Source organism: Cebidichthys violaceus, unplaced genomic scaffold (assembly GCF_023349555.1).
Source record: "Cebidichthys violaceus isolate CVI_PGR_0920_01 unplaced genomic scaffold, fCebVio1.0.p SCAF_4, whole genome shotgun sequence".
In the NCBI taxonomy this organism is placed as follows: domain Eukaryota; kingdom Metazoa; phylum Chordata; class Actinopteri; order Perciformes; family Stichaeidae; genus Cebidichthys; species Cebidichthys violaceus.
In genome coordinates this window covers 8,190,833-8,216,295 of record NW_027176594.1, presented here as the reverse complement: position 1 = coordinate 8,216,295, position 25,463 = coordinate 8,190,833, and the positions used below count along the sequence as shown (strand labels likewise).

The window sequence follows — 25,463 nt, the reverse complement described above, 5'->3', positions numbered from 1 at the left end:
GAGTATCAAACATATTGTTCACATTATGATAAACAGTTTTCTTCCTTTCAGTTTGGTGCATTGCTCCACAAAAGAATTACTGCATTATGTGATTGCTATTAGAATAGGGGTTGACTAACTGTAGTATGAGTGAGGAGACAAATGACTCATTCCTAATGTTTAAAATCCTTATGAAAGAAAACTTGTGCTATATGAGCCTTGGCCAAGGGCAAGCCTGCAATACATTAGCCAGTAAAGGAAATGATATCTGTTTTTATGGCTACAGGCTCTTTTCATTGAGCAGCACTTCCACATCAGTGACCTTGCACGCATGTGATTTCCCCTCAGCATGTACCCACAGTGTAACGCATGCTCAACTTGGAGTGTGACAAATCAAAAATTAAGAAAATGCGAAAAGATTGCAGTTGTTTGTCCTCAAGTTGGCGTCTCTTTGAATGTCAAGTATTGTGTAAGACAAAAGAAGAGTATGTGGGTTTGGACCTCACTTAGCCTACGTCCTGAGCCAAATAGAACCTCAAAGAAAGAGCTCAGTTAGTCAATATCACCATGTTATAGGAGAACTAATGTTGAAACAATAATTTTACAACCTGATAGTGACCAAGGCATTGAAAGTGACAATCAATGTTAACCTTAAGGGTGAGTTAGCGATGAGGTGGGCTGTGGGATTTGACGGGGTCTCATTTGGTTCTTTGTGACACATAGATATGAGGCACTCTGTTCCACTCAATTATCAAGAGGGCAGGACAATAGTGCAGCAACACAGAGATAAGCAACCACATTGTGTGTGCCATTAAACAGGATAACTACTAAAGAGCCCATCTACGTGAAGACCTGTTGCACTGTGGTCAGTTTGTCTCATACAAATCCTCATTTGAGGATTCAACAGGCATAGATGAATGAGAATACATGTCACCAGTTTTGTGTTTTTCTGCAAAGGCTGATGAGCATTTTGATCGTTTCACATTCATGCTATGCTGGGCGGAACTATCAGATGGTTGCATGGCAACGACACAACTACATTTTTATGCTGCCAATACTGTGACAGAAGATCTCTGTGTCTTACAATATGTTGATCATCCTGCTACCCATTTTTGTTTCTCTGCAAAAAGCCACAACATCCTTTAAAACGAATTAATTAGCACATTTGATTGTTAAATGAAGTACAACATTTGCACACAACATGAATGACACCATCAAGAAATACATTTTATATTTATACATAGCTAAGGTTTCAAAGGAGAGATGAGCTACACCTTTTCATTTGTTAGTTGTCAATATAAAAGGTGACAAACATGAATTATTGTTTATAGATCTTTAACTGTGGTGGTACTTGACTCAATGCAGCAGCTGATTAAGAGGCCCTAAGGGAGGGTTATCACTAAAGCCAGCTCTCCCAACTTGTCACATGCTGATGATTGGTCAGTGCCCCTTGGCTATCCTTCATGTACGCACTAATGTTGGCAGAACTGGTTTCAGGTACTATGCACTTTTTAAATTAAATGAACTGAAAACTGCCCTCAAATCGGAGTCTTACTTTCCCCTTGGAGATTTTAAAGCTTCATTATCTGATGCTTTTTATAATTCTCTTAAATATTTTTATTCCTTTTTTTTATGTAATTGCATTTCATCTGTTTTGCTAATTGTGTCCTTGTGAATTTTGTTTCTTTGAAAAAAAATAGTTTGATCTCAATGAGACTGCCTGATTAAATAAAGATTAAATAAGTAAAAATGAACTCCAATGTTAACCCACCCTAGTCATTATTAGACAATCAGAGCAACCGACATAGTATAAAGAGTGAGATAGTCCACACTGGACGGGCGGTTCAATCAAACACAGGACTTTTGTCCAGGAGAATGCTGTCCATGTCCTGTGCGATAGGTAATCATTGACAATTTCCACGCTCTTTTCCTATACATTACTAAGTGATTTTGTTGTCAAAACCTAAATTTATTTTGCTATGCATGCAACAAGTGGAAACTGACATGTTGTCTATGCCACGTCCAACGCTGACGCTAGAGGAGCTACTAGAGTGTCATACTTTGAAGCTTAAGGCCACTGACCAAGCGTCAGTTTTTGACGAGTTTGGAGTGAGAGTGTGTTGGCATAACAGAAAATGTAGCACATTCTTCACTTCTCAGATATACAAAAATCGTTCAGTCCAAAACACTGACAGCATCTTTCTAACCTTCAGGCCAGGCTGCCGCCCCAATTTAGATGGTAAAAGTGGAAATCGAATAATTGGAGTAGTATAAATGAAAGATAGCATGAGATCCTGTCCTAGTATTGCTGTTAGTGACTCCTACTGGTTAGATGGGATGAGTGGTAAAGGGGGAGATGGGGGATCTGGAAAAGCGTGAAGCTCCGTGCTGCTCCTCCATTGGAGCTCCCCTCTGTCAGGTGATAGAAAGCAGTTGGTGACTCTGTGTGTGTCAGGTGAAGCATGTGGTAGTCTACCCTCCTAAAGTCACCAGTAGGAGTTGGCAATGACAGGAAGTGCTGCACACAGGGGAATTGGCGGCAACTAAATTGATACTTGCCAGAAAGGCTAGTTGCTAGGTAACATAGCAAACTGTTTGAGTCATGTTGTCACTGACTCTGGTCTAATTGTGGAACACTTGTAATGTACACTCATGTTCTGTGACAAAGTGTATTTTCATCTTCACTTCAACAAGAAAATGTACTCTGGAGAATGTGGTGCAATGTTGGGTGCCAAGATAAGATTGTAATTGCATGTACTATTACTGTGCTAACATGGTATTTCTGTTTCCTTTTACAGACTGGCAGGAAAGAGAAAGGTGACCCGTTGAACTCAGCCATTGATAAGATGACCAAAAAGACCAGGGACCTGCGCAGACAGGTGAGTGCATGTTTCAGCCTACATCTTAATCTCCCTTTGAAACACTGTATCTACCTTCTCTGAAATTAAGTCTCTTTAAAGGTTAGGGCTGATGGTATTCCATTCTATTTGTCCATCCCTCAATACTGTATTTGACTCAGCTATTTAACTATATATATATATACATATATATTACACGTCAGATCCTGTGCTCCAATGGATATTTAGAGCAGGAGGAAAGTATCAAATAAAACCTACAGTGCCCACTTTCATGTTATTTAGGAAACATGTCCCGCAGTGGAATATTGTCACTGTCATTGTCACTGACTGATGTGTTGTTTTGCACAATAATTACAATATGATTTTTGTCATTTGACAATAACAACAAAATAGCATATCACTAAACGTATTCTTGAATGACTTCAGAGTCACTGTCCACAATGTCAGAATCAGTTTACATAGACACACATCAATGTAACATTTACACACAGGACCACAGCATATACTCGACCAAGCCTCAATGCTGCCCAAGCTTGATATTCTAATTCTTATGCAGGGTCACAGGAGTTTAGTGGGACTATGCTTGAAGTTATTTCTGGACTGGTCACCATGTAGGGTTAACAAACAGACGAACACATATGACTACTGCAAGAAGTTCCTGCAGAGCATGCAAGGGAAAGGCAAATATTAAGACATCATACAACCTCCAAACAGGCAGGAGCAGTACTAAGACTCATAATCAGAACATTTTTGCTGTGAGACATCTATTTGAATTGTTAATATCCAGTAAGACCACGTAAAAGAACACTGCTTAAATTGCTTTTGCCTTTTTCATTTGCCTTTGTACCGTATTACAAGCTTCCTTTTTATTTGTAGGAAGCTAGACATGGTGAACTAAGTAATCTGTGCAAAAATGTTAGTGAACAATCAAATGTATTGATCCCTGCTCCACTTTTGACTCTCAAACTCAGAAGTGTTGCATCAGGAAGCTTCAGTGAAATTACCTTCGATGGTGATGAATAAGTAGATGCTTCATGCTATTATATTAGCTCAAAAGCAATGTCGATTTATTTTTCATTGTCACTGAGGACAAGTTTAATATGTCTTTCACTCGTTGGATGTTGCAGGGTATGAACAAAAAAAATGACGACACCATGATTGAAAAAAAAGACACGAGTGTCTGTTGATGTAATACAATCATTCAAGCATGCTTCTGAACTACTCTTTCAATTCCAATTAATTCAAATTCAAATTCTCCTGACATGTAGCACACATCTTTTAGTAGTATTTGAGGAGGCATATTGCCCCAGAAAAAAAGCAAACCCATTCATAAACCATCAGGACATCACTTGCGGTCCCTAAATCCAGTTTCACTCCCAAACCACCCTTTCCTGTCATACAGTGTAGAGTTGCCATTTTTTCTAGAGAGGCACTCAATAGCAACTACCTGCACAGAGTAGCTGCGTGTTCTCTCTGACCTCTTAAGACCAACGATCATTCCAGATGGGAGGCTATACTGTGCCTCACCCTCCCCTTTGGGCATTCGGTGGTGCTGCCTGACAGGCTGGCAGGCGGTACTCACTCTGACAGGATGTTCTATTGACTCAGTGTTTGGCTTGACAGAATGGGCGGTCTATTTGAGCTTTGAGTTTAGATGGGAGGGCAAACTTGCTGCACACATGCAGACATTAAATAGAGCTGTGATACTGCAATTATGAGTTTAGCAAGGCAGTGGCGCCGTGTAGAGACACAAGACCTTCCTGCGGGGAGGAGCACTATTGTGTGTGTTTGAGCATTTCAGTCTTCACCGTCTCCATTGTGAAAAAGAGGAATCAAATATTAGAGCAGACAAGCACAAATGACAGCGTTTGTGAAATGGGAGCAGGTGAGACCGAACAAGCCTTGTGACAACACCGCCAGAGAAATGCGGCATTGTTTTTTCTTTCACGCCGTCGTGTTTACAAGACATGCTAAGCTGTCTTTTATCCAGGGAAAATTCAGTAGATGTCAAGTATGCCGTTCCCACCCCCATTGTGTTTTAGTCATAAATGTAAATTTCAACAACATGGAGACAATGCAGGGGAGCATAATTATGCATACATCCACATATTAAATGAATGTTTGATTACCAACATGACAAGTAGATTTTCCATTCAAACAGACAAGATAACGAAAAGATGCGCACATGACTCATAATTACATTATGTCCTGCCTCCATCCACAATTACATGGTTGCCTCTTTATTTGTAATTCCTGACAAGAGGAACAAACCCCAGGCTCCTTGAAGGCTTGACCATGCATTTACAAACATTTACACTATCTGCCTAAAACTAAACTCTCTCTTTTTATCACCTGGCAACGTTACATCAAGACAAAAAGCTCTGGTTTGTCTTGCGTTAGCAGCCCGTGATGGCTGCCTCACTGAACTGCTGAATCTCTCATATGTGTGATGTCCACACAGACAGCGTTGCTGCTGCCAGCCATTCTTTCTACATAGAGTTTACCTTACATAATAGTCAGAATGTTTTATTTAATTTAATTATAAATGTAATTAATATTTAGTGTGCGTAGAATAAAGTTAAGATGAGCGTGCCCATTTGTAAATAATAATAATAATAATAATAATACCCAAATGTGGTCATCGATAAATTTATGGAACCATGCAAGTCACTGTCCTGCAAATAATTAAATAAAATGTTCGTTATGATGTCAATATAGTGTCAAAAGATAACTTACTGTCTATTTTCGCTGTGACCCAAGCAGCATGCATTAAACAAATTGCTGAGACCTTGAATCTCTAGAAGAGATGCAGTTGACACGCAGCTGGCACACAGCCAACATGCAGCCGTGTCACACATGAGCCGCGCTGCTCACAGTGTGACTGCTCTAACCTTTTAACATGGGCGCCGAAATGAAAAGCAAGAGGTTCCATGATGCACACACTGCTCAAGCAGGCAGTGTGGCCCGGGCGTAAGTCAGCGCCCCTTAAGCCTTACCAGACTTTTAGCAGCAGGTGACTCTCTGCTTTCCTGCTGTACATCTGGAGCCTGCGGCAGTGGGGCTTCTCTCATAATGACTCTCTGGTCCAGGATCTGGTTATGATGGCAGCAGTGATCGTCTATTAATAATTTCAAAGGTGCACTCAGTAAAATGCAGATCTCTGCACGTGTGACTGCAATGACCACTGCTGTATTGTGATTGTATGACAACAACCCACAATTGTCTAAGCCCCCGTCTAGACACCAATGGGCTGTAAGGCATTGTAAAACACTTTGATCTACAGGCATCAAATAAAACTTTACAGCACCTTCCAGCTACATCCTGCCAGTGTCACCAAGTGCTATAAGTGCATACAGCTGGATATCTTCTTCATTACAAAGAAAATAGATATTGTATTTGTGACTAATGTACAAGAAAGAACATTTGGAAAGCAATTAGGAACCTAAAGCTGATACTTCTGGCACGCCAAAAGTAACAGAAGAAGAGGATGTAATACCTGTTATAGCATAATTTTTCAAATTTTACGGTCAGATATATACAGCGTAGGACTCTGTCAGAAAATGACACCAGTAGCTACACTGTAGTGACACCCAGTAACTTCAAAACAGAGCACTCACCTCATCTGCAGTATGCTAATCGACTGAAGAGTGTAACATTTAATTTGCTGATTTCCAAGGCAAGAGATTTTTGAACTTTGAACATTTATATAATTATCTTTCACACTAACAAGCAGCCAACATGTTATTTGTTTGGCTTCTTGAATTGTAATAAATGACGAAGTGTTTAAAACTTATGATTAACTAATGTTTATTTAGTGATAATAATGTTTACTCTAATTTATTACAACCTTTTATTTTGATAGTGAATATATTGCTTTCATGGATTCATGCATGCATAGCTTGAGTGCCATTTAAATTTGTACTGTCATTGATGTGACTCAGCACAGTAGAAGTGGTGTTGGTGTAGAGGTCTGGGAGGTGAATGGAATTTTAGCGACAGGAGTTGACCTACAGTCACAGAATTTTTGCCTTTTCCAATCTTGCCTAACCTGTTAACTTAACCTTAATCAAGGCTTATTTTCAATTACCATGATCTTCCTATCACCATGTGCAGAAAGCTAGAATGGAAAAAAAAAAAACCGGCATTTTAAGGGGGATAATCTAGGGTTTTGTAGACTTGCTCAATACTGACTGTCTTGTCTGGAGGTAGATTTGTGCTATTATTATACTTTAATATCAATGTTTAACTCAAACAGGAAATGTTATCTATATGTTTGGTACAGTGTTGTGATGACTAGTGCAGGCATAAGGCCAACATTTGAACATTATAGTCCCAAAGTCCTATACCCTAAATCTACAGTATTTACTCAATTCAATCTTGCACAAATACTAATCCTGACAAAATTCAGATTATCCTGACTCAGATGCTGGTGAAGAGCCCCCAAACTGCACAGTGTTGAAAAATGAGTGTTGAAAATCGAATAGTTGCATAGGTATGTGTAGACATTATTTTTGCTTTTAAAACCATGACTGCAGTTAAAAGTGCAAGTGCAACCACAAAGAACGCCTTGAGAGTTGTACTTGACAGCAGAAAAAATACAAATACAAAAAACAGCATAATTCTGAAGATTTAAATGTCTTTCCTCGCTTTAATTAGCATTCACAAGCTAACCAACCCTAAAAAGTGGTTGGAGATGAGCCATATGTTCTACCCCCTGTCATCTTGTCTGTAATGAATACATCTGTCAAGTCATCTCTCTGGGCTGTATTTTGACTGACGGCTGATTGCAGGATTACCTATAGCAAAACTGCCTCACAATTTTTTTTCTTTCTTTCTTTCTTTCTCTCCCTCTCTTCTGCTCTGGGATGTTGAAACCATTTCCATTGCTGCCATTAGTTTGTTGATTAGTACAGCTGTTTTTAATTGTTGAGGGTTATCATGTTAAGGAGGAACAGCTGTCATGAAACGTATCAGCTGTAACTGTTTGTTTAGACTAACAATTTTATTATATGTGAATCCTTTGGATCTGTTACTGCAAATGTCATTAGCTATATTATTGCAAATCCCCTGTAATCACTGGCTCTGGAAAATACACAGCCATTTATGAAGCAAGCACATGGTGATAGCTAAACTAATAATAACCCCCCCAAAAAATATTATACATTATTAAACATTATATCAAAGAATTTTCATCAAAATATTAACAATTGTTCATATGACTTAAAACTCACAGTATCACCTGCTTTTGCGGTTCCCTTCAGCTCTATGGAGTGCTCAGCTCATTGTTTAGGGAACTTTGCTATTATGGTTAATTTGACCACTCTCATCAGCAACTATTCCAGATGCAGCAGACAGCTGATTAGCTGCATACAATGACTATACTATTTTTCCTCAGTAGTTGTTAGAAACAAAAAACAGCTATAAGCTAAGTAGAGCGATTATTGGATTTACATTCTCAGGTAGCCAGACATGACTCCAAATTAATGCTAATGTTGCTGTCTATCTGCTTGCTGTGTAAATAAGCAACTGTTTGCTAACAAGTTTGCTATACAAACTGTATAAGGTGATTGTTTTGACAGTGTAAAATACTGCTAAAGCATCCCAAAAATCGGTTGATACATGTTCAGACATAACTCGGCAACACTCACAAATTACATTATAATAAAAAATGATTGAGGCCGGTAAGGTGCCCAGCTTGCTGAACCAAAACTTCATCCCCACAGACTCAACTTTCTCATACAACCCTACACAGTATGTCTATATGGGTAGATTTAGCAAAATCCCAGATTTTATTCAATTTGATTTTGTCATCAATTCCCAGCTAATTTTGGTTTGCCAAGCTCAAGTTTCACAAAGCCACTAAATTATACACACATTAACAGTTCCAGATGTGTATAGTATTTTTTAATTATTCAGTAGTTAACAGTTAGTAGGGCATCCTGGAATTTCTTATAACTCAGGATGTGTTCCATGACAGAAAAAAAGGTTTGCTAAAGGCTTGGTCACTCAGTAAGAATAAAGCAGCCCTGGAGGTTGAGAAGTGTCTCATTGATAAATCACTACCCAGTGAATGCTCTGCTACCTCTGATGGTCCCTGGTTTATGTCCTGGAGTAAACATGGCTGCTAGGGCTTTGCCTGCCACCACAAACACTGATTTGGTCGGTACAGTTTCTTAGATGTGATTGTGGTCAGTGGAATTGTTCAATAAATTACTTACTAAGGTTACTTACAATTTTGTACTGCTTGACAAGTAAATATTTCAATAAGATTATCAGAATTGCGTCATTAAAAAAAAAACTTCAGTAGATGCAGGCGATCAACAGTCAGCGTGACATATTTAATATCTGCCAGCGCTAGTTCTCCTTAAACACTTCAGAGTAAAATTACCATTGTGTCACCCCTTCCTTGTTTCTAAAACTGGAGTCCTCTGGCTAGTGTTTTTTTTTTTTTTTGCAGGACACATTCAATCGAGGCTCTGAGATGAGCTATCTAATGTGTTTGTCCTTAGACTGTTGATCAGTCAGTCCCTCTTCCCCCTTTCATTTCTCCACTCTCCTCTTACTAATCATCTTCCCATGCTCCCTGATAGATATCATATATGAGAGCTATTACTTAATTTTTGATTTGCTCAGGCTGTTTCCCCTCAGCCGTGACTCTTGCCGTTTATGCTGTGATTGCTCTTGACATTTTAATAAGAAACTTTCCTGTGCTGACCCCAAGGTACCCACCACTATGTGCTCTGAATCACAAGTGAAACATAACTGAAACAGAAGTGCAACTGTACACATTCAGGAATCCAGCATAGTGTTTCCAGTCTTTACATGTGCTAAGACTCTATTGAATTGTAAACAAGTCAAGTCTTAATGCATGTGTGTACTCATGATAATTGCAGACCTTTTAACCTAATATTATGTATTTGTTTTTGAGTCATACACTGATCATAGGGGATGTTACAGTGGATGGGGGGACAGTTTCTCTTGTGCATCTGTTTTTGTGACTGGGCAGGTGTCTAATCCCTTAAAATGAAAACATTCTCCCCATTAAAAAGCAAATGCGTCAAATTAATGCTAATCTCATCTGTGAAGATCACACAGTCCTCCCACTTATCAGTGAGCAGCACAGATATATGCCTGCCAAGTTTTGTTTTGCATATGCATCATCTTTATTATTTCACAGAGCTTCTTGTTAGCCACTTCAGTGTCAGGTGGTTGTGGCTGTTGTTATTGTTAGCCATTTCCCCTCTTTGGATGGCAAGAGTGGAGAGATGTACAGGGTAAGAGGCATGATGGAGGGATAGGTGTACACTGTTTCCCATTAAGGAACTCAACTACATCTTTATTCAATCATGCATTCATTCATACACTCACAAATACCCTACTTCCTATTGGCTAATTGAACCAGGTTCATTGAAATCCCTCTACAATACTGCTAAACATTTAGGATGCAATGTAACATTACTGATCTCACCGTATGGCACAAGTGTGCAGACAAATTATTCAGACATCTGAACATTAAAGCCAGATTGGATTGTTGGAACATCTCGTTGCAAAACCATGGGCATTAATATGTGTATCGAGAATATTTCCACAAGATTGTGCCAGATTCTGCATGGATTTGCTCCCATTCAGCTACAGCTTGCAAGTGATCTGCCAGTTAATTTTACATGTTGGGTGGTATTGTGGTTCGGGCTATGTCGAGGCAAGAATCAAACACCAATCTCAGAAAGTCATTTCTTTATGGACTCCATGCATTAAACTTCAAGTTTGTCTTGAGAAAAGGTACTTTTTAAACAGCGTCCCATGGACCTCAATTAATGCACGTGGGCATTGGCACGTTGAAGCTAGAAAGAGCTCTTCACAAATTTTTGACATTTTTGGAGAAATAAAATGTATGCCAACAAATTAATCCCAGGATACAATACGAACATCTATAACAATCCTAAAAGAAACCTGATTATTTCGGAGCTTGAATCCTTTGTGGCACTGTGTGACTGGGGAGAAAAATAACTGCCCCACTAAAGTATAATGAGCATAGCCTTTGCTATCTATTGGAAATCCAGGTCTATTTCCTTTAAGTGTTAGTGAAATGCTGAGGGAGTGTTAGAGAAGAGACGGTGGGGGTGGAGCATGGAGGGAGGTGAGATCTGAAAGATTGAAGATGGATTTCTGTGGGAGTGGTGTGTGAGCATTAGAATGCTGATGGTGCAGGAGAAACTCTGACTTGGGAAATCACTCGTCTGCATCATTTCACCACTCAAACCAACCGTCAGAATCAGTTTCACTATTGGGCATTCATAAGTATCCTGAGGCCTACTACTCTTTTACACTCATGCAATGCATAATATAAGCCCGTGTACGTGCCATCTACTAGTGATGTCTCCTTAGAAACAACAATACCAACTTGTAACATACATGAATCTTTCTACCCTGTAGATGTTCAAAAATAGTTCCAAACTCCAAAGTTTTTTTTTTATATTTTAAACTTCACACTCAAACAAAAAATGATGTGGTTGACTAGGCTTCCAGTTATTGGATTCAATCCAATTTATGACTGATGAAAAGATAATCTGCAGCCCTTTAAAAATGTTTTTACAGTGATCAGGATACATTGAACAAAGAGAAGATCATTTTATGACTCTGTTGGCTTTCATGTGTCAACTGCATCTGTATCCTAAGAATGTATGATGTAGTATGAGTCTGATATTTTCTATCAATTAATTATGAATATGAATGCTATATTTTACTGTTTAAATGTATGCGGCCTGATAGGATAAGTCTTCCATTGGCCAGTCACTGTATTCTGGTTCTTTCTCTTCTTGCCTCTGGTCAACAAATTTTTGAGTTGTCATACATACTCAAAGTCTCCATCACCATGGGCCATATCCTAATGATGGGGTTATTTGATGGTAATACATTTTCCACACGCAAAATGCAGCTCAACAACATCCCTTCCATTCCACTCCATTACTTTATTTACTGCAGTGCGAACATTGGTGAAGTAACCACAGTTAAGGCCTGCAAACAACCCAGATCTTGTTTCCACCCTCCGCAAAATGATAGTGTGTTCTTTCACACCTTTATCCAGTGCTGCAACAGCACTAACATAGTGTGAAGACAGTTCTGGCAATGCAAGATTTGTATCTTCTCTGATTCCCCGCCCTTCCCACCAGGTGACAGGATAGCAAGGTTACTCAATTGCACTGATGCAATGTCTGTTCTCTGCTGAGTGACAAAGATGCAATATTCACAATTCTAAAAATGTCAAATTTATCATTCTCTGAGAAAAGCCTGACGTTTCGGTCTTGCATTGAATCTCAGTACATATCTCATCACATCGGTGATCCAGGATTATAGAGTTATGGATAAAGGAGTGCTTACTGAGAGTGTGGGCTTCAGGTTGTTTACAGCATTTGCAGACCTGTCATGTCTACTAGACTAGCCAAATCTATTCTCTTTCCAGAGGCAATAGTGATGGATTATCTGCCCTTAGAATGGAAATAATTCCCTAGTGTTTTCCTCAACTCTGTGAACTGGCAATTACGTTTGTAATTACCGCAGGTTATTTAAGTGCAATTGACAGACTTACATATGAATTTTTTGTTTGTTACATTAATTTTCCCTTGTCAGTCACAACTATTAGCCTTCTCTACCATCTCCCTTTCTGCTTAAACATTTTTAATTCAGAAATATGGTCACAGTGTTTGCTTTACATCTAATTATAGAAGATGGCTTGAAAAGTCAAACAAATTCCTGTCATCCATGTTTGATTAACATTAAACACGTTTCACTTTAATGCCATCATTTGAATGTTTGGAGAAGTGATAACAGCTGGCTGTAAGAGATTTGTGTGTGGTGTGCATACAATTTATCCTTTTTTAGTTTGTATAGACCTTGATTGTGTAACTGAACTAAAGTAACACAGCCTTTTTGTAGTGAAGAGAATTGGAACAAATTCATTAACGATGGGAGATTTCAGACTCTAAGTCGTCTCATAACAAATGAATGGTGACGATACATTTGCGGGATTGCACCTTTTGTCCCTATAGTTTATTCCTGTCTGTCTTAATACTGGTCTCATGTGACTAACTCCTTCTTTGTGTAAGATAAAGGACTTGTTGTCTGTTCTGCTTTCTATACTATTCCCTCTGGCATCTCATCAGATATCCCAGTGAGGGCCATCAGGGTCCATTTACTGTCTTATAAAACAACTAGTCCCCAGCCAGTTTGGTTCAAAATGATTCCATAAACAAAGATATATGTCGCAAAGTCTGCCCGAGTAAAAGGCGTTATGAGAAAAATGACGCCTTACAAGCAATTTAGACTCCTGTCCGTTGAGAGTTCTGCTGCTCTGGTTCGCTCTTCCTTCTTCTGTCCTTTCACCCCATTATGTTACTACATCATATTCATCACAAAGCTAATGATATGTAATCATTGCCAAATGTAATATAGTGAAGTTATCTGCAATAATATTAATTGTGTGACCTCTTCCCCATCTTTCTCCTTCTGTATTCTAGTTGAGAAAGGCAGTGATGGACCACATCTCAGACTCTTTCCTGGAGACCAACGTCCCTCTGTTGGTGCTCATTGAAGCGGCTAAGAGTGGAAATGAGAAGGAGGTCAAGGAGTACGCCCAGGTGTTCCGTGAACATGCTAACAAGCTGGTGGAGGTCAGTCATGAATTATACAGGGGGGCACATGCATATACCCACACATATATGTATACAGTATATATAGTTATGTGCATGTTGTGTGTGAATATATGAGTAATGCAGCTCAGGTTACCGTAATGGTGCCTTACGATTTAAACCAGCGCTTTGTTCTAACTGAGAAATACAAATCTTCCTCATTAGTTAAGAAGACAGATAAGGCAGCCTGTACTGCATGTCCAAAGCCCAGATGTAAATATTATAAATTGTACACACACACACACACACACACACACACACACACACACACACACACACACACATTCTTGTTCTAGAATTCTGCACTCATCTTGTATGGACATTCTTGCTTTCACTGATTTAATGCCATACAGCTTTTGTCCCAGACAGTGAGGAAAATGTTATTAAATTACTTGCATTAAGGTAACTTAGCAGAATGGAGGTACATCTTGCTCCTAAATGTGCTTGTCTTCTTAATTGCTTGTGCAGACATTTGTGGCTGAAATTAAACTGCAAACCACAACTTGAAGCTTCAACCATCATTTACTTTTACTTTAATTTTAGTAATCGAATACTAGTTGTGCAGCTTCGCATGCAGAGCTCAGCCGTTTGGAGTAATGTTGCTGCTTGCAGCTGCAAAATATACCTGTGTACTTTTCTCTCCATGTCTGTTTCATTATGGTGATGGAAATAGCCAATGACAGCTCAACCTTACGAGTCTAACGAGACTGTGTTGAATTTTTTACTTGCTGATTCAATTACCTACGTTGTTGTTTGAATTAACCATTTTAATGAATGTCTTTGTGCACCTGAGGTGCACCTGATTACATATTGAGAATTTGTACTCAAATTGTAAAAAGCGTCTGCTCCTCTTTATGTAATCACGCTATCTGTGTATGTCTCCATGTTTTTCTTCACTTTGCTCAAAAACTGAACCAGCATTAAATTAAGCCAATGCGGAAGTGGCTTAAACCTGCATTCTTTCTAACCAATGGGTGACTTTATGGTGGATCTTCTTCTTTTATACATTCTATGGGTGATTGGGAGGAACATCCTGGCAGATTCAAACCTGAGTAGAGTTTTGTTGTTGGAGGAAAAGTCCTGTGATAAATTCCTATGTCCTTCACTGGGTGTTGCCTTTTGTTCTCATGGCCCTTTCAAAAGAGCCTTTAGAAAGCTTCATGTGGGCCTCTCTTTGCATACTGTCACTTAAAACAGCACTGCTGCTTCCTTTGACATCAGCTAGAGAGTGAGTGATTTGTGTGCCCTTTTGGTCTGCCCAAGCTGTTTACTGACGAGTGAGGATCTGCTTGATGCAACACTTAAAATCTGTCCTCTGCATCGAACAATGTTAAAACTTTGTTTAGTCCAAGGACATGTAAGGCAAATACATTCTACGTTTCTGACAAAAGAAATCAATATTGTATAGATTATGAATTAAATACTACTACTATACTGGTTCAAAAGACAAATGTTGCTGGCAGTAGGTCACATCAGATGTAAAATGTAAACCTAAATTCCGGTTGTAACTTGCTGGCCAGTTTGTGTGCTTTCTGCTGGACAGCGTATGTACTTTGAGTGTTTTTGTAGTCACCAGAACATCAACACATGGATACATCATCCATCTAGCAGATTGTGTGGTACCAATTTCACATTATCTTATTATAGTCATTGCATTTTAATATTTTAGAAGGTAAGGTTTAAGGGTTATCTGTCATATACAAAAATGTTGCCTGAATAGCAACCTTTTCTGAAAGTATTGCTGGTTCTTTGGCATCAATTATGCATTCAGTGCGTTTAGGCATAAAGTGTAAGTATAAATTGTCTACTGACTGCAATACAATTGATATGTCAATAGTTAGAATGTAATTTTGGTATTGCAAAACCACACATTAAGAATTCAATTATTTTAATAAAAAACAAAAGTAAAGGACCTTCTGGAATTACTCTGACTAGAGAGTCCATTGATTCACTAAGGAAGTATTTAATGTGATGTTTGCATGTCAAATGCAGTTTTGATTCATATAAATTTAGCAGTATTGTTGAGAGAAAACTCATAAAGTATTCATTGCAGACGAGAATTTCACCAGGTGTTATGTGCAGCACTATTTTGCACCTTTGTACTAAAAACGTATGACTAATCCAGAAAATACCATCCATCTCTCCCGCTGACATTCAAACTATGTTTCCTCATCACTGTTCCAGTATAATCCAAAGAATGTGTAGGGCATACCACATTTTTGAAAATAGGGAGCACAAGCTATAATGAGGTGCAATGCCGAATTTTATCCTTTTGTCTGGGTGAGCATGCACATTACTGATCCTAGCTAGCTGAATAGCTTATACACTCAAGGCTATCCTATATACTTGGCAATATCATTGTCATTGCTGTCATCATCATTATTCGCGCCATCTCAGACACAGTCATCATAACCGCCACCATCACAATCCTTTAATATATTAGGCTAATTAACATCCTGATCAATGTCACTGCAGTCATCTCCCTGATGTCAGGGAGGAGCTGTCTTAATCCATTAGCCTAGAGTTTGGACATGAACAGCAGTGTCAAAGTAAAAAATTGCCCCCTCATCACGTCTACTTTGGTTTCCTATGATTTTCTTCCATTTGGCTCCACAGTGCACAATATCTTTCTTTTTCCCACCATTGTTCTCTATTCACCTCAATGACAAGCCAGGTTCACCCCAAAGGCTCACATTATTCTCATTGCACCATCTCGACCAGCGACAGGAAACCACTAATTATTAAGCTGTGAATATCTTTGGTTTAAAGATCTGTGAAATTTAATGGAATGAACCTGTGATAGTCAGGGAAATCATCTCCATGACTCCCAAATTAGATTTCTGCATTATAATTGGTCCTGTCTTCTTGTTTAGCTCTGTTTTTATACAAATAGTCACACACTCAACACGTAAACAGCCATGTCACTAACAACCTCTCACATGCACATGTATACACTAAAGAAACATAACGAATAAGTTCCTTTTCTGTGATAAGATCCCCTTTTACTGGTGTTTCTATGAAGTAGTTGAATGCCATTTTAAAAGGAAAATATTTTTACTTCTATATCCCCCATCTCATTAAGTATATCATGTCTGTGTGCTCAGTATTTCATATTTGAAATTAACTGAGACACACTCTTGGAAGGCTTCAGTTTTGAGCTTCACGGAAAGTACCATCTTCCTTTGTACGGTCATAACTTCTATATAGCCTCTATTATTATTATCTATTTCCCATGTTTTAAAGTGTAGTCTAGATCAGTTATGAATATTTTAAGTCAACTACTCAATTCTTGGCTGTTAATGGATATATTATTGATTTTCCCAAGATGAATGAAGAATTCTGTTTTAACTATTTGCTACAGCAATATTTTAGGTAAAACATTAGACTTTGATAGGCTTTGAATATCCTGGTGTTTTAACATGTTCCATTATTGAAGTATTCAATAGCAAATTTTCTTTTTTTGCATTCGCAAACTACTTGTGCTGAAAGGAGTTGTAGTAGTCCCTCGAGCATTATAACACAAGCACATGCACAAAGATAAGTGACTGTGCTTAAATGCTAGCGTACATCACCTCTGTATAATTCAGCATTTGCACACAGTTGGTTTGAGAGACTGTAATCGTTAATTGTAACTGAAGATTGGTGAGACGCAGTGTACTCAATTATCAATTTTGGGAAGGGATACGCAAAGACACACATTTATGGTTTATTTAATACTCTACAGCCAGTACTCCCCATCCCCACTATATCTGTGTTTCTAAATATATATATATATATATATATATATATATATATATATATATTTCCCATTCATCACCATTCAGTATACATCTATAATCACCATTTACCAGTTTGTACTTCCTTATATCTGCCTCTTAGATAGATGCTGCAAGCAGAGCCCTTCATTAAATCAGTGTTGCCCACACGGATAATGCTCGTGCTAATTCCATTACAAGATGAATATTCAGTCTTTTAAAGTTACCATGGTTCCTTTTCATTGCCTCTACAGCAAGAATGAACATGTGCCAGCAATTCTTGGACCTCTAAAGGATGTTCTGCTCCATCACTATTCTAATGGCAGATTGAGGTTTTCCTCTGACCTTGACTTCTTCTTGAAGCGTTTCTCCCTTAACAGCCGTGGCGTTATGAAGGACACTTCTATATCTGCCTTGTCTCTTACAAGAGCAAAGTTGTATACTGGGTAGACAAGTCTTTATTGGACATGCTTGCAATGTACTCTGGCTTCTATAATTGCTCTTTGCAAGCCATATTGTGTATTGTCTTTGTATGTTCTTTTGATTATGATTAACCCTCTTGTAGTTATTGTATTTGCATTAGCATCTTTTGTGAATTCCTCACAACCCTTCTTTCAGTCTTTTATTTTCCTCTTTTCTCAATTTACTAAACTTGCTTTTTTTTCTAACAACATTTTTCATCAGTAATAAGTGACTTATATTATATATTATTTTTATATTTTGCAATATTGCAATGACAGCATAATCTACTGAGCTAAAAGTACATTAATTAGTTACAGCAAATGCAGTGTTTTGTTTTGTTTTTTAGTGTCTTTGGTCATAGAGCTTTCTCCATACATAGCTACAATAAGCTAGTTTGTTCACTTTACCTTCATCAGTTCATTAGCTTTTCCTACTTTGGATTTACAGCGTTGACCTTACTTTGGACATGAGCAGAGTCAAGGGGAAAGACATACCTCCAGTGATTATGTATAATCAATATGGAGTTGAATGTAACCAATACTGAATTGGCCTTCAGGGCTCAGCGACATGAGACTGACTGCTGCAGTAAATATTATTCTGGGGGCCACTGCATTAAGCACTTTACTGGACAGTTAACCGGGAAGTGGATGGATCGCTGTTGGAACAGGTCTATTTGTGATGACCAGAACCTTTAGACCAACATTAATCGTCTCTTTTCATACAGAGTTATTAGCCCCAGAGGAAATCTGCCTTTAGAAGATGTAGCCACAGACGTGCATAGAAAGATGCATCACACCCCACCTAATCCACCATAGGTACTGTATACCCCTTTTTGGAGTTATTTTTAGTTGAGCTCACAGCCCAAACATTGTGAGACAGAAAAGGATGTTGACATTCAATCATTCTCTTACTATGTCTCACACAGAATTGTGTCATTTAGATTCTTGGAAGAAAACCTGTGAGTAAGCACAGATTTGTGCAGCCTGCATTCATAAAGCAAGATTTATCCTTTTTCATTTGTTCTTTTGTTTGTATTAAGCTCTGGGCCATATTCAAGTTTATGGAGTACAGACATTAGTAGGGTACATCGCACAAACAAACAATGGAAGGGGTCAAACCTGTATTTTTTTCTCACTGATCTACACATTATTACCCATAATGCTTAAGTAGATATTTACATTCGATCGACCAAAAATATGTTTTGAGTCTGTAAGTACAGGATACAACTACTCTACACTAACAATCTCAATATGAGTGAAAATGCATCCATTCAAATTCTACAAAATGTTTTTAAAAGTCCTCTGAACAAAGCTGCAGTTATGTAGGATGAACCATTGTTGTTTATCTAAAGGTGTGTGTAAGCTCTTTTTATTTTTTTCAGTTTTAAATTGTTTTAGATCATTTGCGCATTCCATTGAACGTGCCTTTTTTTTTCCTGAACCACCTTTTTATGTTGTCGTCACTTCTCAGTGCGTCAAGTGGAGGGACGTGCGTGTGTGTGTGTGTGTGTGTGTGTGTGTGTGTGTGTGTGTGTGTGAGAAAGATCGAGAGAGTTCATGTCTTTAATTAAGGGTTACTTGTTTTGCTGCTATTTAAAAAAACAGAACTATTAAACAAACTATTTAGCTTAGATCACTACTGCAGGCGGGGGAGAAAGGGATCGCTCTGGACTGTTCCAGATGTAGCTGCTCCTGCGGTAGTAGTACTGTGCAGTTCAGAGAGCGCCTCAGCGCTCAGTCTCTCTGTCCTATTCTCTTCATCCTCAGTTGTGACAAAAGTGTATTACTATAATCATAATACATAAAGCTGTCCATTTGCAGGTCAGGATCGGTTGACTAATGCCTATTTTTGCTGATTGGGCGGTGCAGATTGGTTCTCTTAACGGGTAGGGTGGGTTCAGCGGATATTACAAAACTGTACTATCACTTCTTGATATGATTTAAGTCTTAACTTATCAGAATGGTCATATTTCAATATTTTTGGTCTAATATATTAATAATCAAATTTAATTAAAAGATCAATTCTGTTTATGATATAACTGCCTCCCGTCTCGGGACTTGTTCTATTTTTAGAAATAGTTTAGGCCTAAGCTAAAATATATAGGTTAAAAATAATTCAATATGTTGCAAATAGCTTTTTATGTGTGTTTGAAACATTTTCTTTGATTGACTACAGCCCTAATTACCGCAAAAAAAGAGAGACATTTTGGACACTGAACCTGCTTATGTGCTTTTATTTTGTTTTTGTACTTCTATATCTGTGGTGCTGTCGCATACTTTAGCTCTTGATTTTTTTTTTTTATTCTCTAGTGCTTGTTACTCATGCCACTTTGTGCTTTTCTGATATTCAAAGATATCTAGTGGACTCACATTAGAGTTTCTTACACATAGCAGGACATGTCAGAACAGAGTGTATGTCAATTCAGCCCATTAGAATTCAGAGACAGAATGTTGAATAGGCATCGCTCTGAGGAATAATACGAGGGGAATTTTCAAAGGGTATAACAGAAAAGCAAAGTAGGCTCCATCATGAAGTAATAAAAAAAAAATGTATCACGACTTACTGGTAATTGAACCAAACTGGGCAAGACAGCCCTTTGTCAATGACTAAGGTCAAGAGAATCTAATATGCTGACAATATCTGTGATATCCCTAGAGACAAGGTGCCATTCGAATATCACTAGGGAGGTCTTTAGCTGTGGCAAGAAATCTTTCTCTCAAGTAAAGCGTTTAGAAAATATGGACTGTATGAGATCAGATGAAAATGGATGAAAAACGAAGGCAATCATGCTTAATTACTGACCTTCTTAGAGGTTGTCTGTAATTACCTGCAAACTAAGTCAAATGAATTGAACTGGTGTTATTTTGAGTACTGTATCATTAAGAGCCATTTAGTGAGATACAGTTATCACTTTACATCAGAGGTTTTTAAACCAAGAGGCGCACATTAGAGTTGAAGGGTGGGTTTAGAGCAAGAGAGATGAGGCAAAGATTCTGAGTGAGGTGAAAGGAGCAGGGGCATGCTGGTGTTCCTAAGAAGACAGGAAGTCACTTATTGTGGCCCTTTTTCCCACTTACCAACATGGTCAACAGCAGCGGCGGCTGTGACACACAGCTCCTGGAGGTAATTGAAATAGCAAAATTAAGCTATTTCTGATACCAAGAGCATCGCAGCCTGAAACAACAGAAGCTAAACCAAATATATTGAAAATATGTTGAACGGTACCTTCAGCTGTGTTTACTTAAAATGGCTGAAGTGACTCACTTGACTCACTACATCAGTGTGTAAAATGTGAAAAGTGATTGTGAAATGCAATTCTTTCTTTGTCCTTTTTTACAGCTCCAAGCATACCGTAACTCATAATTAGACGTGCATCAAAATGCAATTGCGGGTTGCTTGACCACAGTACGCCTCTGGCATTACCGCACATCTAAGTCAATGGCTTTAATGAGTTCAGTTGGAACTCCCAGACAGCAAGTTAGTCTGTTTCTCTCTGTCATTGTTTTTTACAGAAAGGCTAACGTTAGCTAGCTGACACATATTAGTTATACTTGTTCCAGGAGACATCTGCCAACCATCATAACGTCAGATAAAAGTTCATTCTCATGTGAAAAACAACAGCAGAGAGAAACGGTCTTAAGATATGCTGTTTGGGAGTTCCTAGTGAACTCTTGGAGGCCATTGCTGGAGATGTGGTGTGATGTCTTAGTCCAGAAGAGCCCTGTCCTCTCCTTCGTCCACAGATAATGTGTATGAAGGTATAAAATTAATTAAATAAGATATTTTATATGCATGTGTTTCATTTTCATGTGGAACTTTTTGCAGTGCCATTAGTTGTTTCAATGGAGTTGACCATAGCGAAAATCAGCATCACGACTAGTGGTCATATTCTCTAATTAGCTACATGCTTCAAGTTGACTCGACTCACCAGTGCTATAACGTGGTAAATTAGCTTGGACAATGACATCAGGCTGCTGTGCACCAACTGGAATGGAACGGCGTACTCCACACTGTGATTTTGTAATATCAACATTAAGTATGAATTTACACATGTAAACACAACATTAACTTAACCTTTATTTACATTAACTTTCCATTGTTTCACTAAGTTTCTTATCACTTCAATGATAATGCTCTGCTCTCATCAAAGATTCAGCTACTGGCACTTTGCCCTTTCACCTTCACTGACATGACCAGTCAGTGGACAATCGAGAGGTGGGCTAAAGCTTTTTATTGGCTGAAGTGAAAGTAAACTTAGACTTATTGGCTATTTGTCAATATTGTTAACAATTTCGTTAAACTTTAGATCATGAATTTGTGTAATATCACTTGATTAATTTCAAATGGAATTATATGATTCTCCCTATATCAATACAGAGGTTTATTTTTTTACTGCTGATTTAGCTACTCTGGGCTACATACGGATCACCAAATTACATTCAAGCACCAGTTTACCACCAGTAAAATGCAATACAAACAAAACATCATTAAAAACATAATTTAAACTGTACATACTTAAATAATTTGTGGAACATTGATTCTAATAATATACACTGACATTTGGCAATTTCTTTCTCTTGGCGTCTTTGTTAATTCTCCTGTGACTGAGTCTGTGTCTCAGAGGGAATTGGTCATCAGCCCTTTTCTGAAGAATTACATTTGTGCCTTAGGATGCAATCACCCAATCTTTTAACCTCGAGCTGACATTTATATTTTGTGTGTTACATCCTCTCTGTCTCACAAAAGACTGCCCCAAACCATCCTCTGCAGTTTTAGGGGAGTCAACTCAAGGGTCCATTATCTCTCAGAGAATGCAGAAATTGGTGGCAATGTTTGTGTGACACATTTTACCCAACCTTGCCCAAACAAATTGCCGTGGTGATAAGCTTGGCTCCGGGTCAAAAATGTCAGCATTCTCGCTAAGAGCTGGGTTAGCTTCTGTAAAGGTGCTTCTCAACAAGGAGCGGAGGAATTCCTGTCATGTTATTCAGATGTGACACTAAGTGGATTACACAAGATTAAGTACGACAAAAGAGAAAGCTAAAGAGGAATACGACTTGACACTGCACCATGCTTCTGTGAACATAGACTTCCTATGGTAATATATAGCCCAGCATGAATCCTTAATTATGTCATGTGCCCATGGGGGCTTAGTCATATCCCGTTTGATGTCCCATAATGCCTTCTTGCCTGTGATTTATGTATCATCTTAATTTTTCCAGAATGTGAACAATACAGTGTTCCAAGGTGCAGGATGGTCAGAGCGGTCCCATTTCGTCTCCAATGTAGAATGTACGTAAAATGTATTTCATCTCATTAGCCATGAGATGATTAATGTTCAGTATGCATTCTCAGGACAAATTAAATTCTGAAAATCTAGTAAAGAAATTATTAAATGATAACCTTGAAGTGGATGTCATGTTGTTGAACAATTCATAACATTGTATTACATTTTCTCTATTGTGTTCGACCTCTAGTATGGATTAATCTATTTGGGAAAGTGGTGCAACTAAGCAACGCAGTCACTTTGCAGTTTTACTCTTGCCTGATACACACCATTGACATTGCATGGAAAACGTGTGTGGGTGTGTGTGTGTCTGTGTATACACATTTAAAAGAATAATACTATTGGGACAAATATGCACTATTGGTTTTCTTGTTTGTACACCAATCAAATATAAACATCAGTTAATTATTGATTCTGTAAAGGGCATATACTTTATCTTTGAGCAACTCAACATTTCAGTATGTTACCTTCATAATCGATCTCATCTAGTTTTTATTAATCAAAAGTAATAATGATGATAAGCCCTGGGTGTGTGCCTTTCCTCGTATACATCACATCCCATTTCCTGCATAGCAGGGGAGCAGGAAATGCTTGCTCTCAAATGGGAGTCAATGTGAAGCATGCTGCTACTGGAGTTATTGCCCATCATGCCAAAACCTTCTGTTATTGTATGTTATGAAACTTCAATTAAAGTATTTCTTGATTTTATTCTCAGTGATGTAAAATGCATTAGAGCACTCTATCCTTCTCACATAAGCACATCGTGTAGACACAGATACATTCAGCTTCTTATAGATATTATATCTCACATGTCTGTGAGTATACTGGGATATTTGTCCAAGAGGTTTCTGCAGTTCTGATGTTAAGATGTAGGGTACTCGGGTCACACCCGTGTCTGGTACATATTCTCATGCCTAACTGTGTATGATCATGTTGTGACTGCTATTGGGTCTTGCCAATTACTCAAATTCATACAAAGTTGGCAGCAGCGATGAATTTAAGATTTTGTATTCTATAATTTGAAAAAAGAGTGCATTAATGGGCTCCACCCATACAGTGATCAGAATGATTAAAAAAAAATCTGCCCAGTTATCGGTTTTCAGGAGAACACCCAGGTCTAATTTATATTTTACGAGCCAGAATGTGCAAGAATATAGTCTATTCATATGAAATGGATCAGCAGACAACCTGCAATGCCATGTACGCACAGAGCAGGCCATAATTTTCCAATTTTTCTTATCTCTTTCATTGATGGAGGGACCTTCACTAGCCATCTTTTGTCTATTAAAATTTATCATCCATAGAGCTACTGTAATGGACGGTGAGGAGAGCACATAGAAATCTCTGGCAGCTTATTTCAAGTGAAAATTGACTCTTTGTACCCACTGATGGATATTTTTAAAGAGAGATCTTAAACTCAATACTGAGGATGCCCAGCACAAAGATTGATAAATGAAAGCACTGGCTGACAAAATAAAATAGTGTGCATCATTTAGCCTACTGTGTCAAATGCATCTCCATTTTCAATCATTTGTGCTAAAAAAAAGCTATGAGTGCTTCAGGAGAGATTTCAAATGATTTCCTTTTTCAAATTGGACCATTCCTCCACAAGAGGCTCACCCAAATCCATATTATTAATTTTATAGATTTGACCACGAGAGTAGCAGTGATTCTCTGGAAGCTTAGATCGATTGGAGTTATTGACTTCTCTTCCAGTTCCTCACTCAACCTGTTCACCATCAGCATTGCTAATTCACCAAACCAGGTGTGTAACTCTTTTCCTGTGGCTCATCAATTCAACAACCTTTTTATAAAAGGGTAAATTAAACCACGTCCCACAGCCATTTTCCTCCACCAACAGCAGGTTAATGGCTCATCAAGAGTCTGTTCTCTCTCCTGAAACTGATCTTCTCATTCTCGTGCCTACTCGTCCTTATATGACTCTATTGATGACATTGTGCTGTAAGTGTGTGTGAACATACATCGACGAGCTCACACCATTTGGTACTTTTGCATAAAAATAAAAGCATAAAAATGTTGTTTTAAAATCTTGAGTAACATGATGCCAGCTGGCAACCTGACATGCGTGGTTTTGGTATACGGTTGAAGTCAGAGAAAGAGAGACCTTAGAGAGGGGAGAGCCCCAAACAAAAGAGTCCGTTTTCTGGCCTCATCATTACTGAGCTGTCCTGTGGTGGCTGTTGGAGGTGTGGGATTATCAGAGGTTGGTGCAGCAATAATGAAGGACGTGTCCCAGAAGGCACAAAGTGGCCATAGGCGCCTGATAGACCATGGGGAATTGGTTCCAGAACACAGGTGAAACAGAGGAGAAGATTACTGCATCCTGTGAGCGACAGCTAAGACTGTGATTTGTTGCTTAGATTACTGCACAAGTCTAAACATGGCTTTAAAGTTGTGAGTTATGGGAATACTCATG

The 25,463-nt window shown here is 38.4% G+C and overlaps 1 protein-coding gene across 1 annotated transcript in view; it reads left to right on the top strand.

Moving 5' to 3' along the window:
* Positions 1 to 25,463, top strand: part of ctnna2 (catenin (cadherin-associated protein), alpha 2) — a 298,901-nt gene that overhangs the window by 206,514 nt on the left and 66,924 nt on the right. The window contains exons 8-9 of the mRNA XM_068727434.1: positions 2,778 to 2,858; positions 13,352 to 13,504. Of these exons, the coding sequence (XP_068583535.1) occupies positions 2,778 to 2,858; positions 13,352 to 13,504 (234 nt within the window). The remainder of the gene's footprint in view (positions 1 to 2,777; positions 2,859 to 13,351; positions 13,505 to 25,463) is intronic.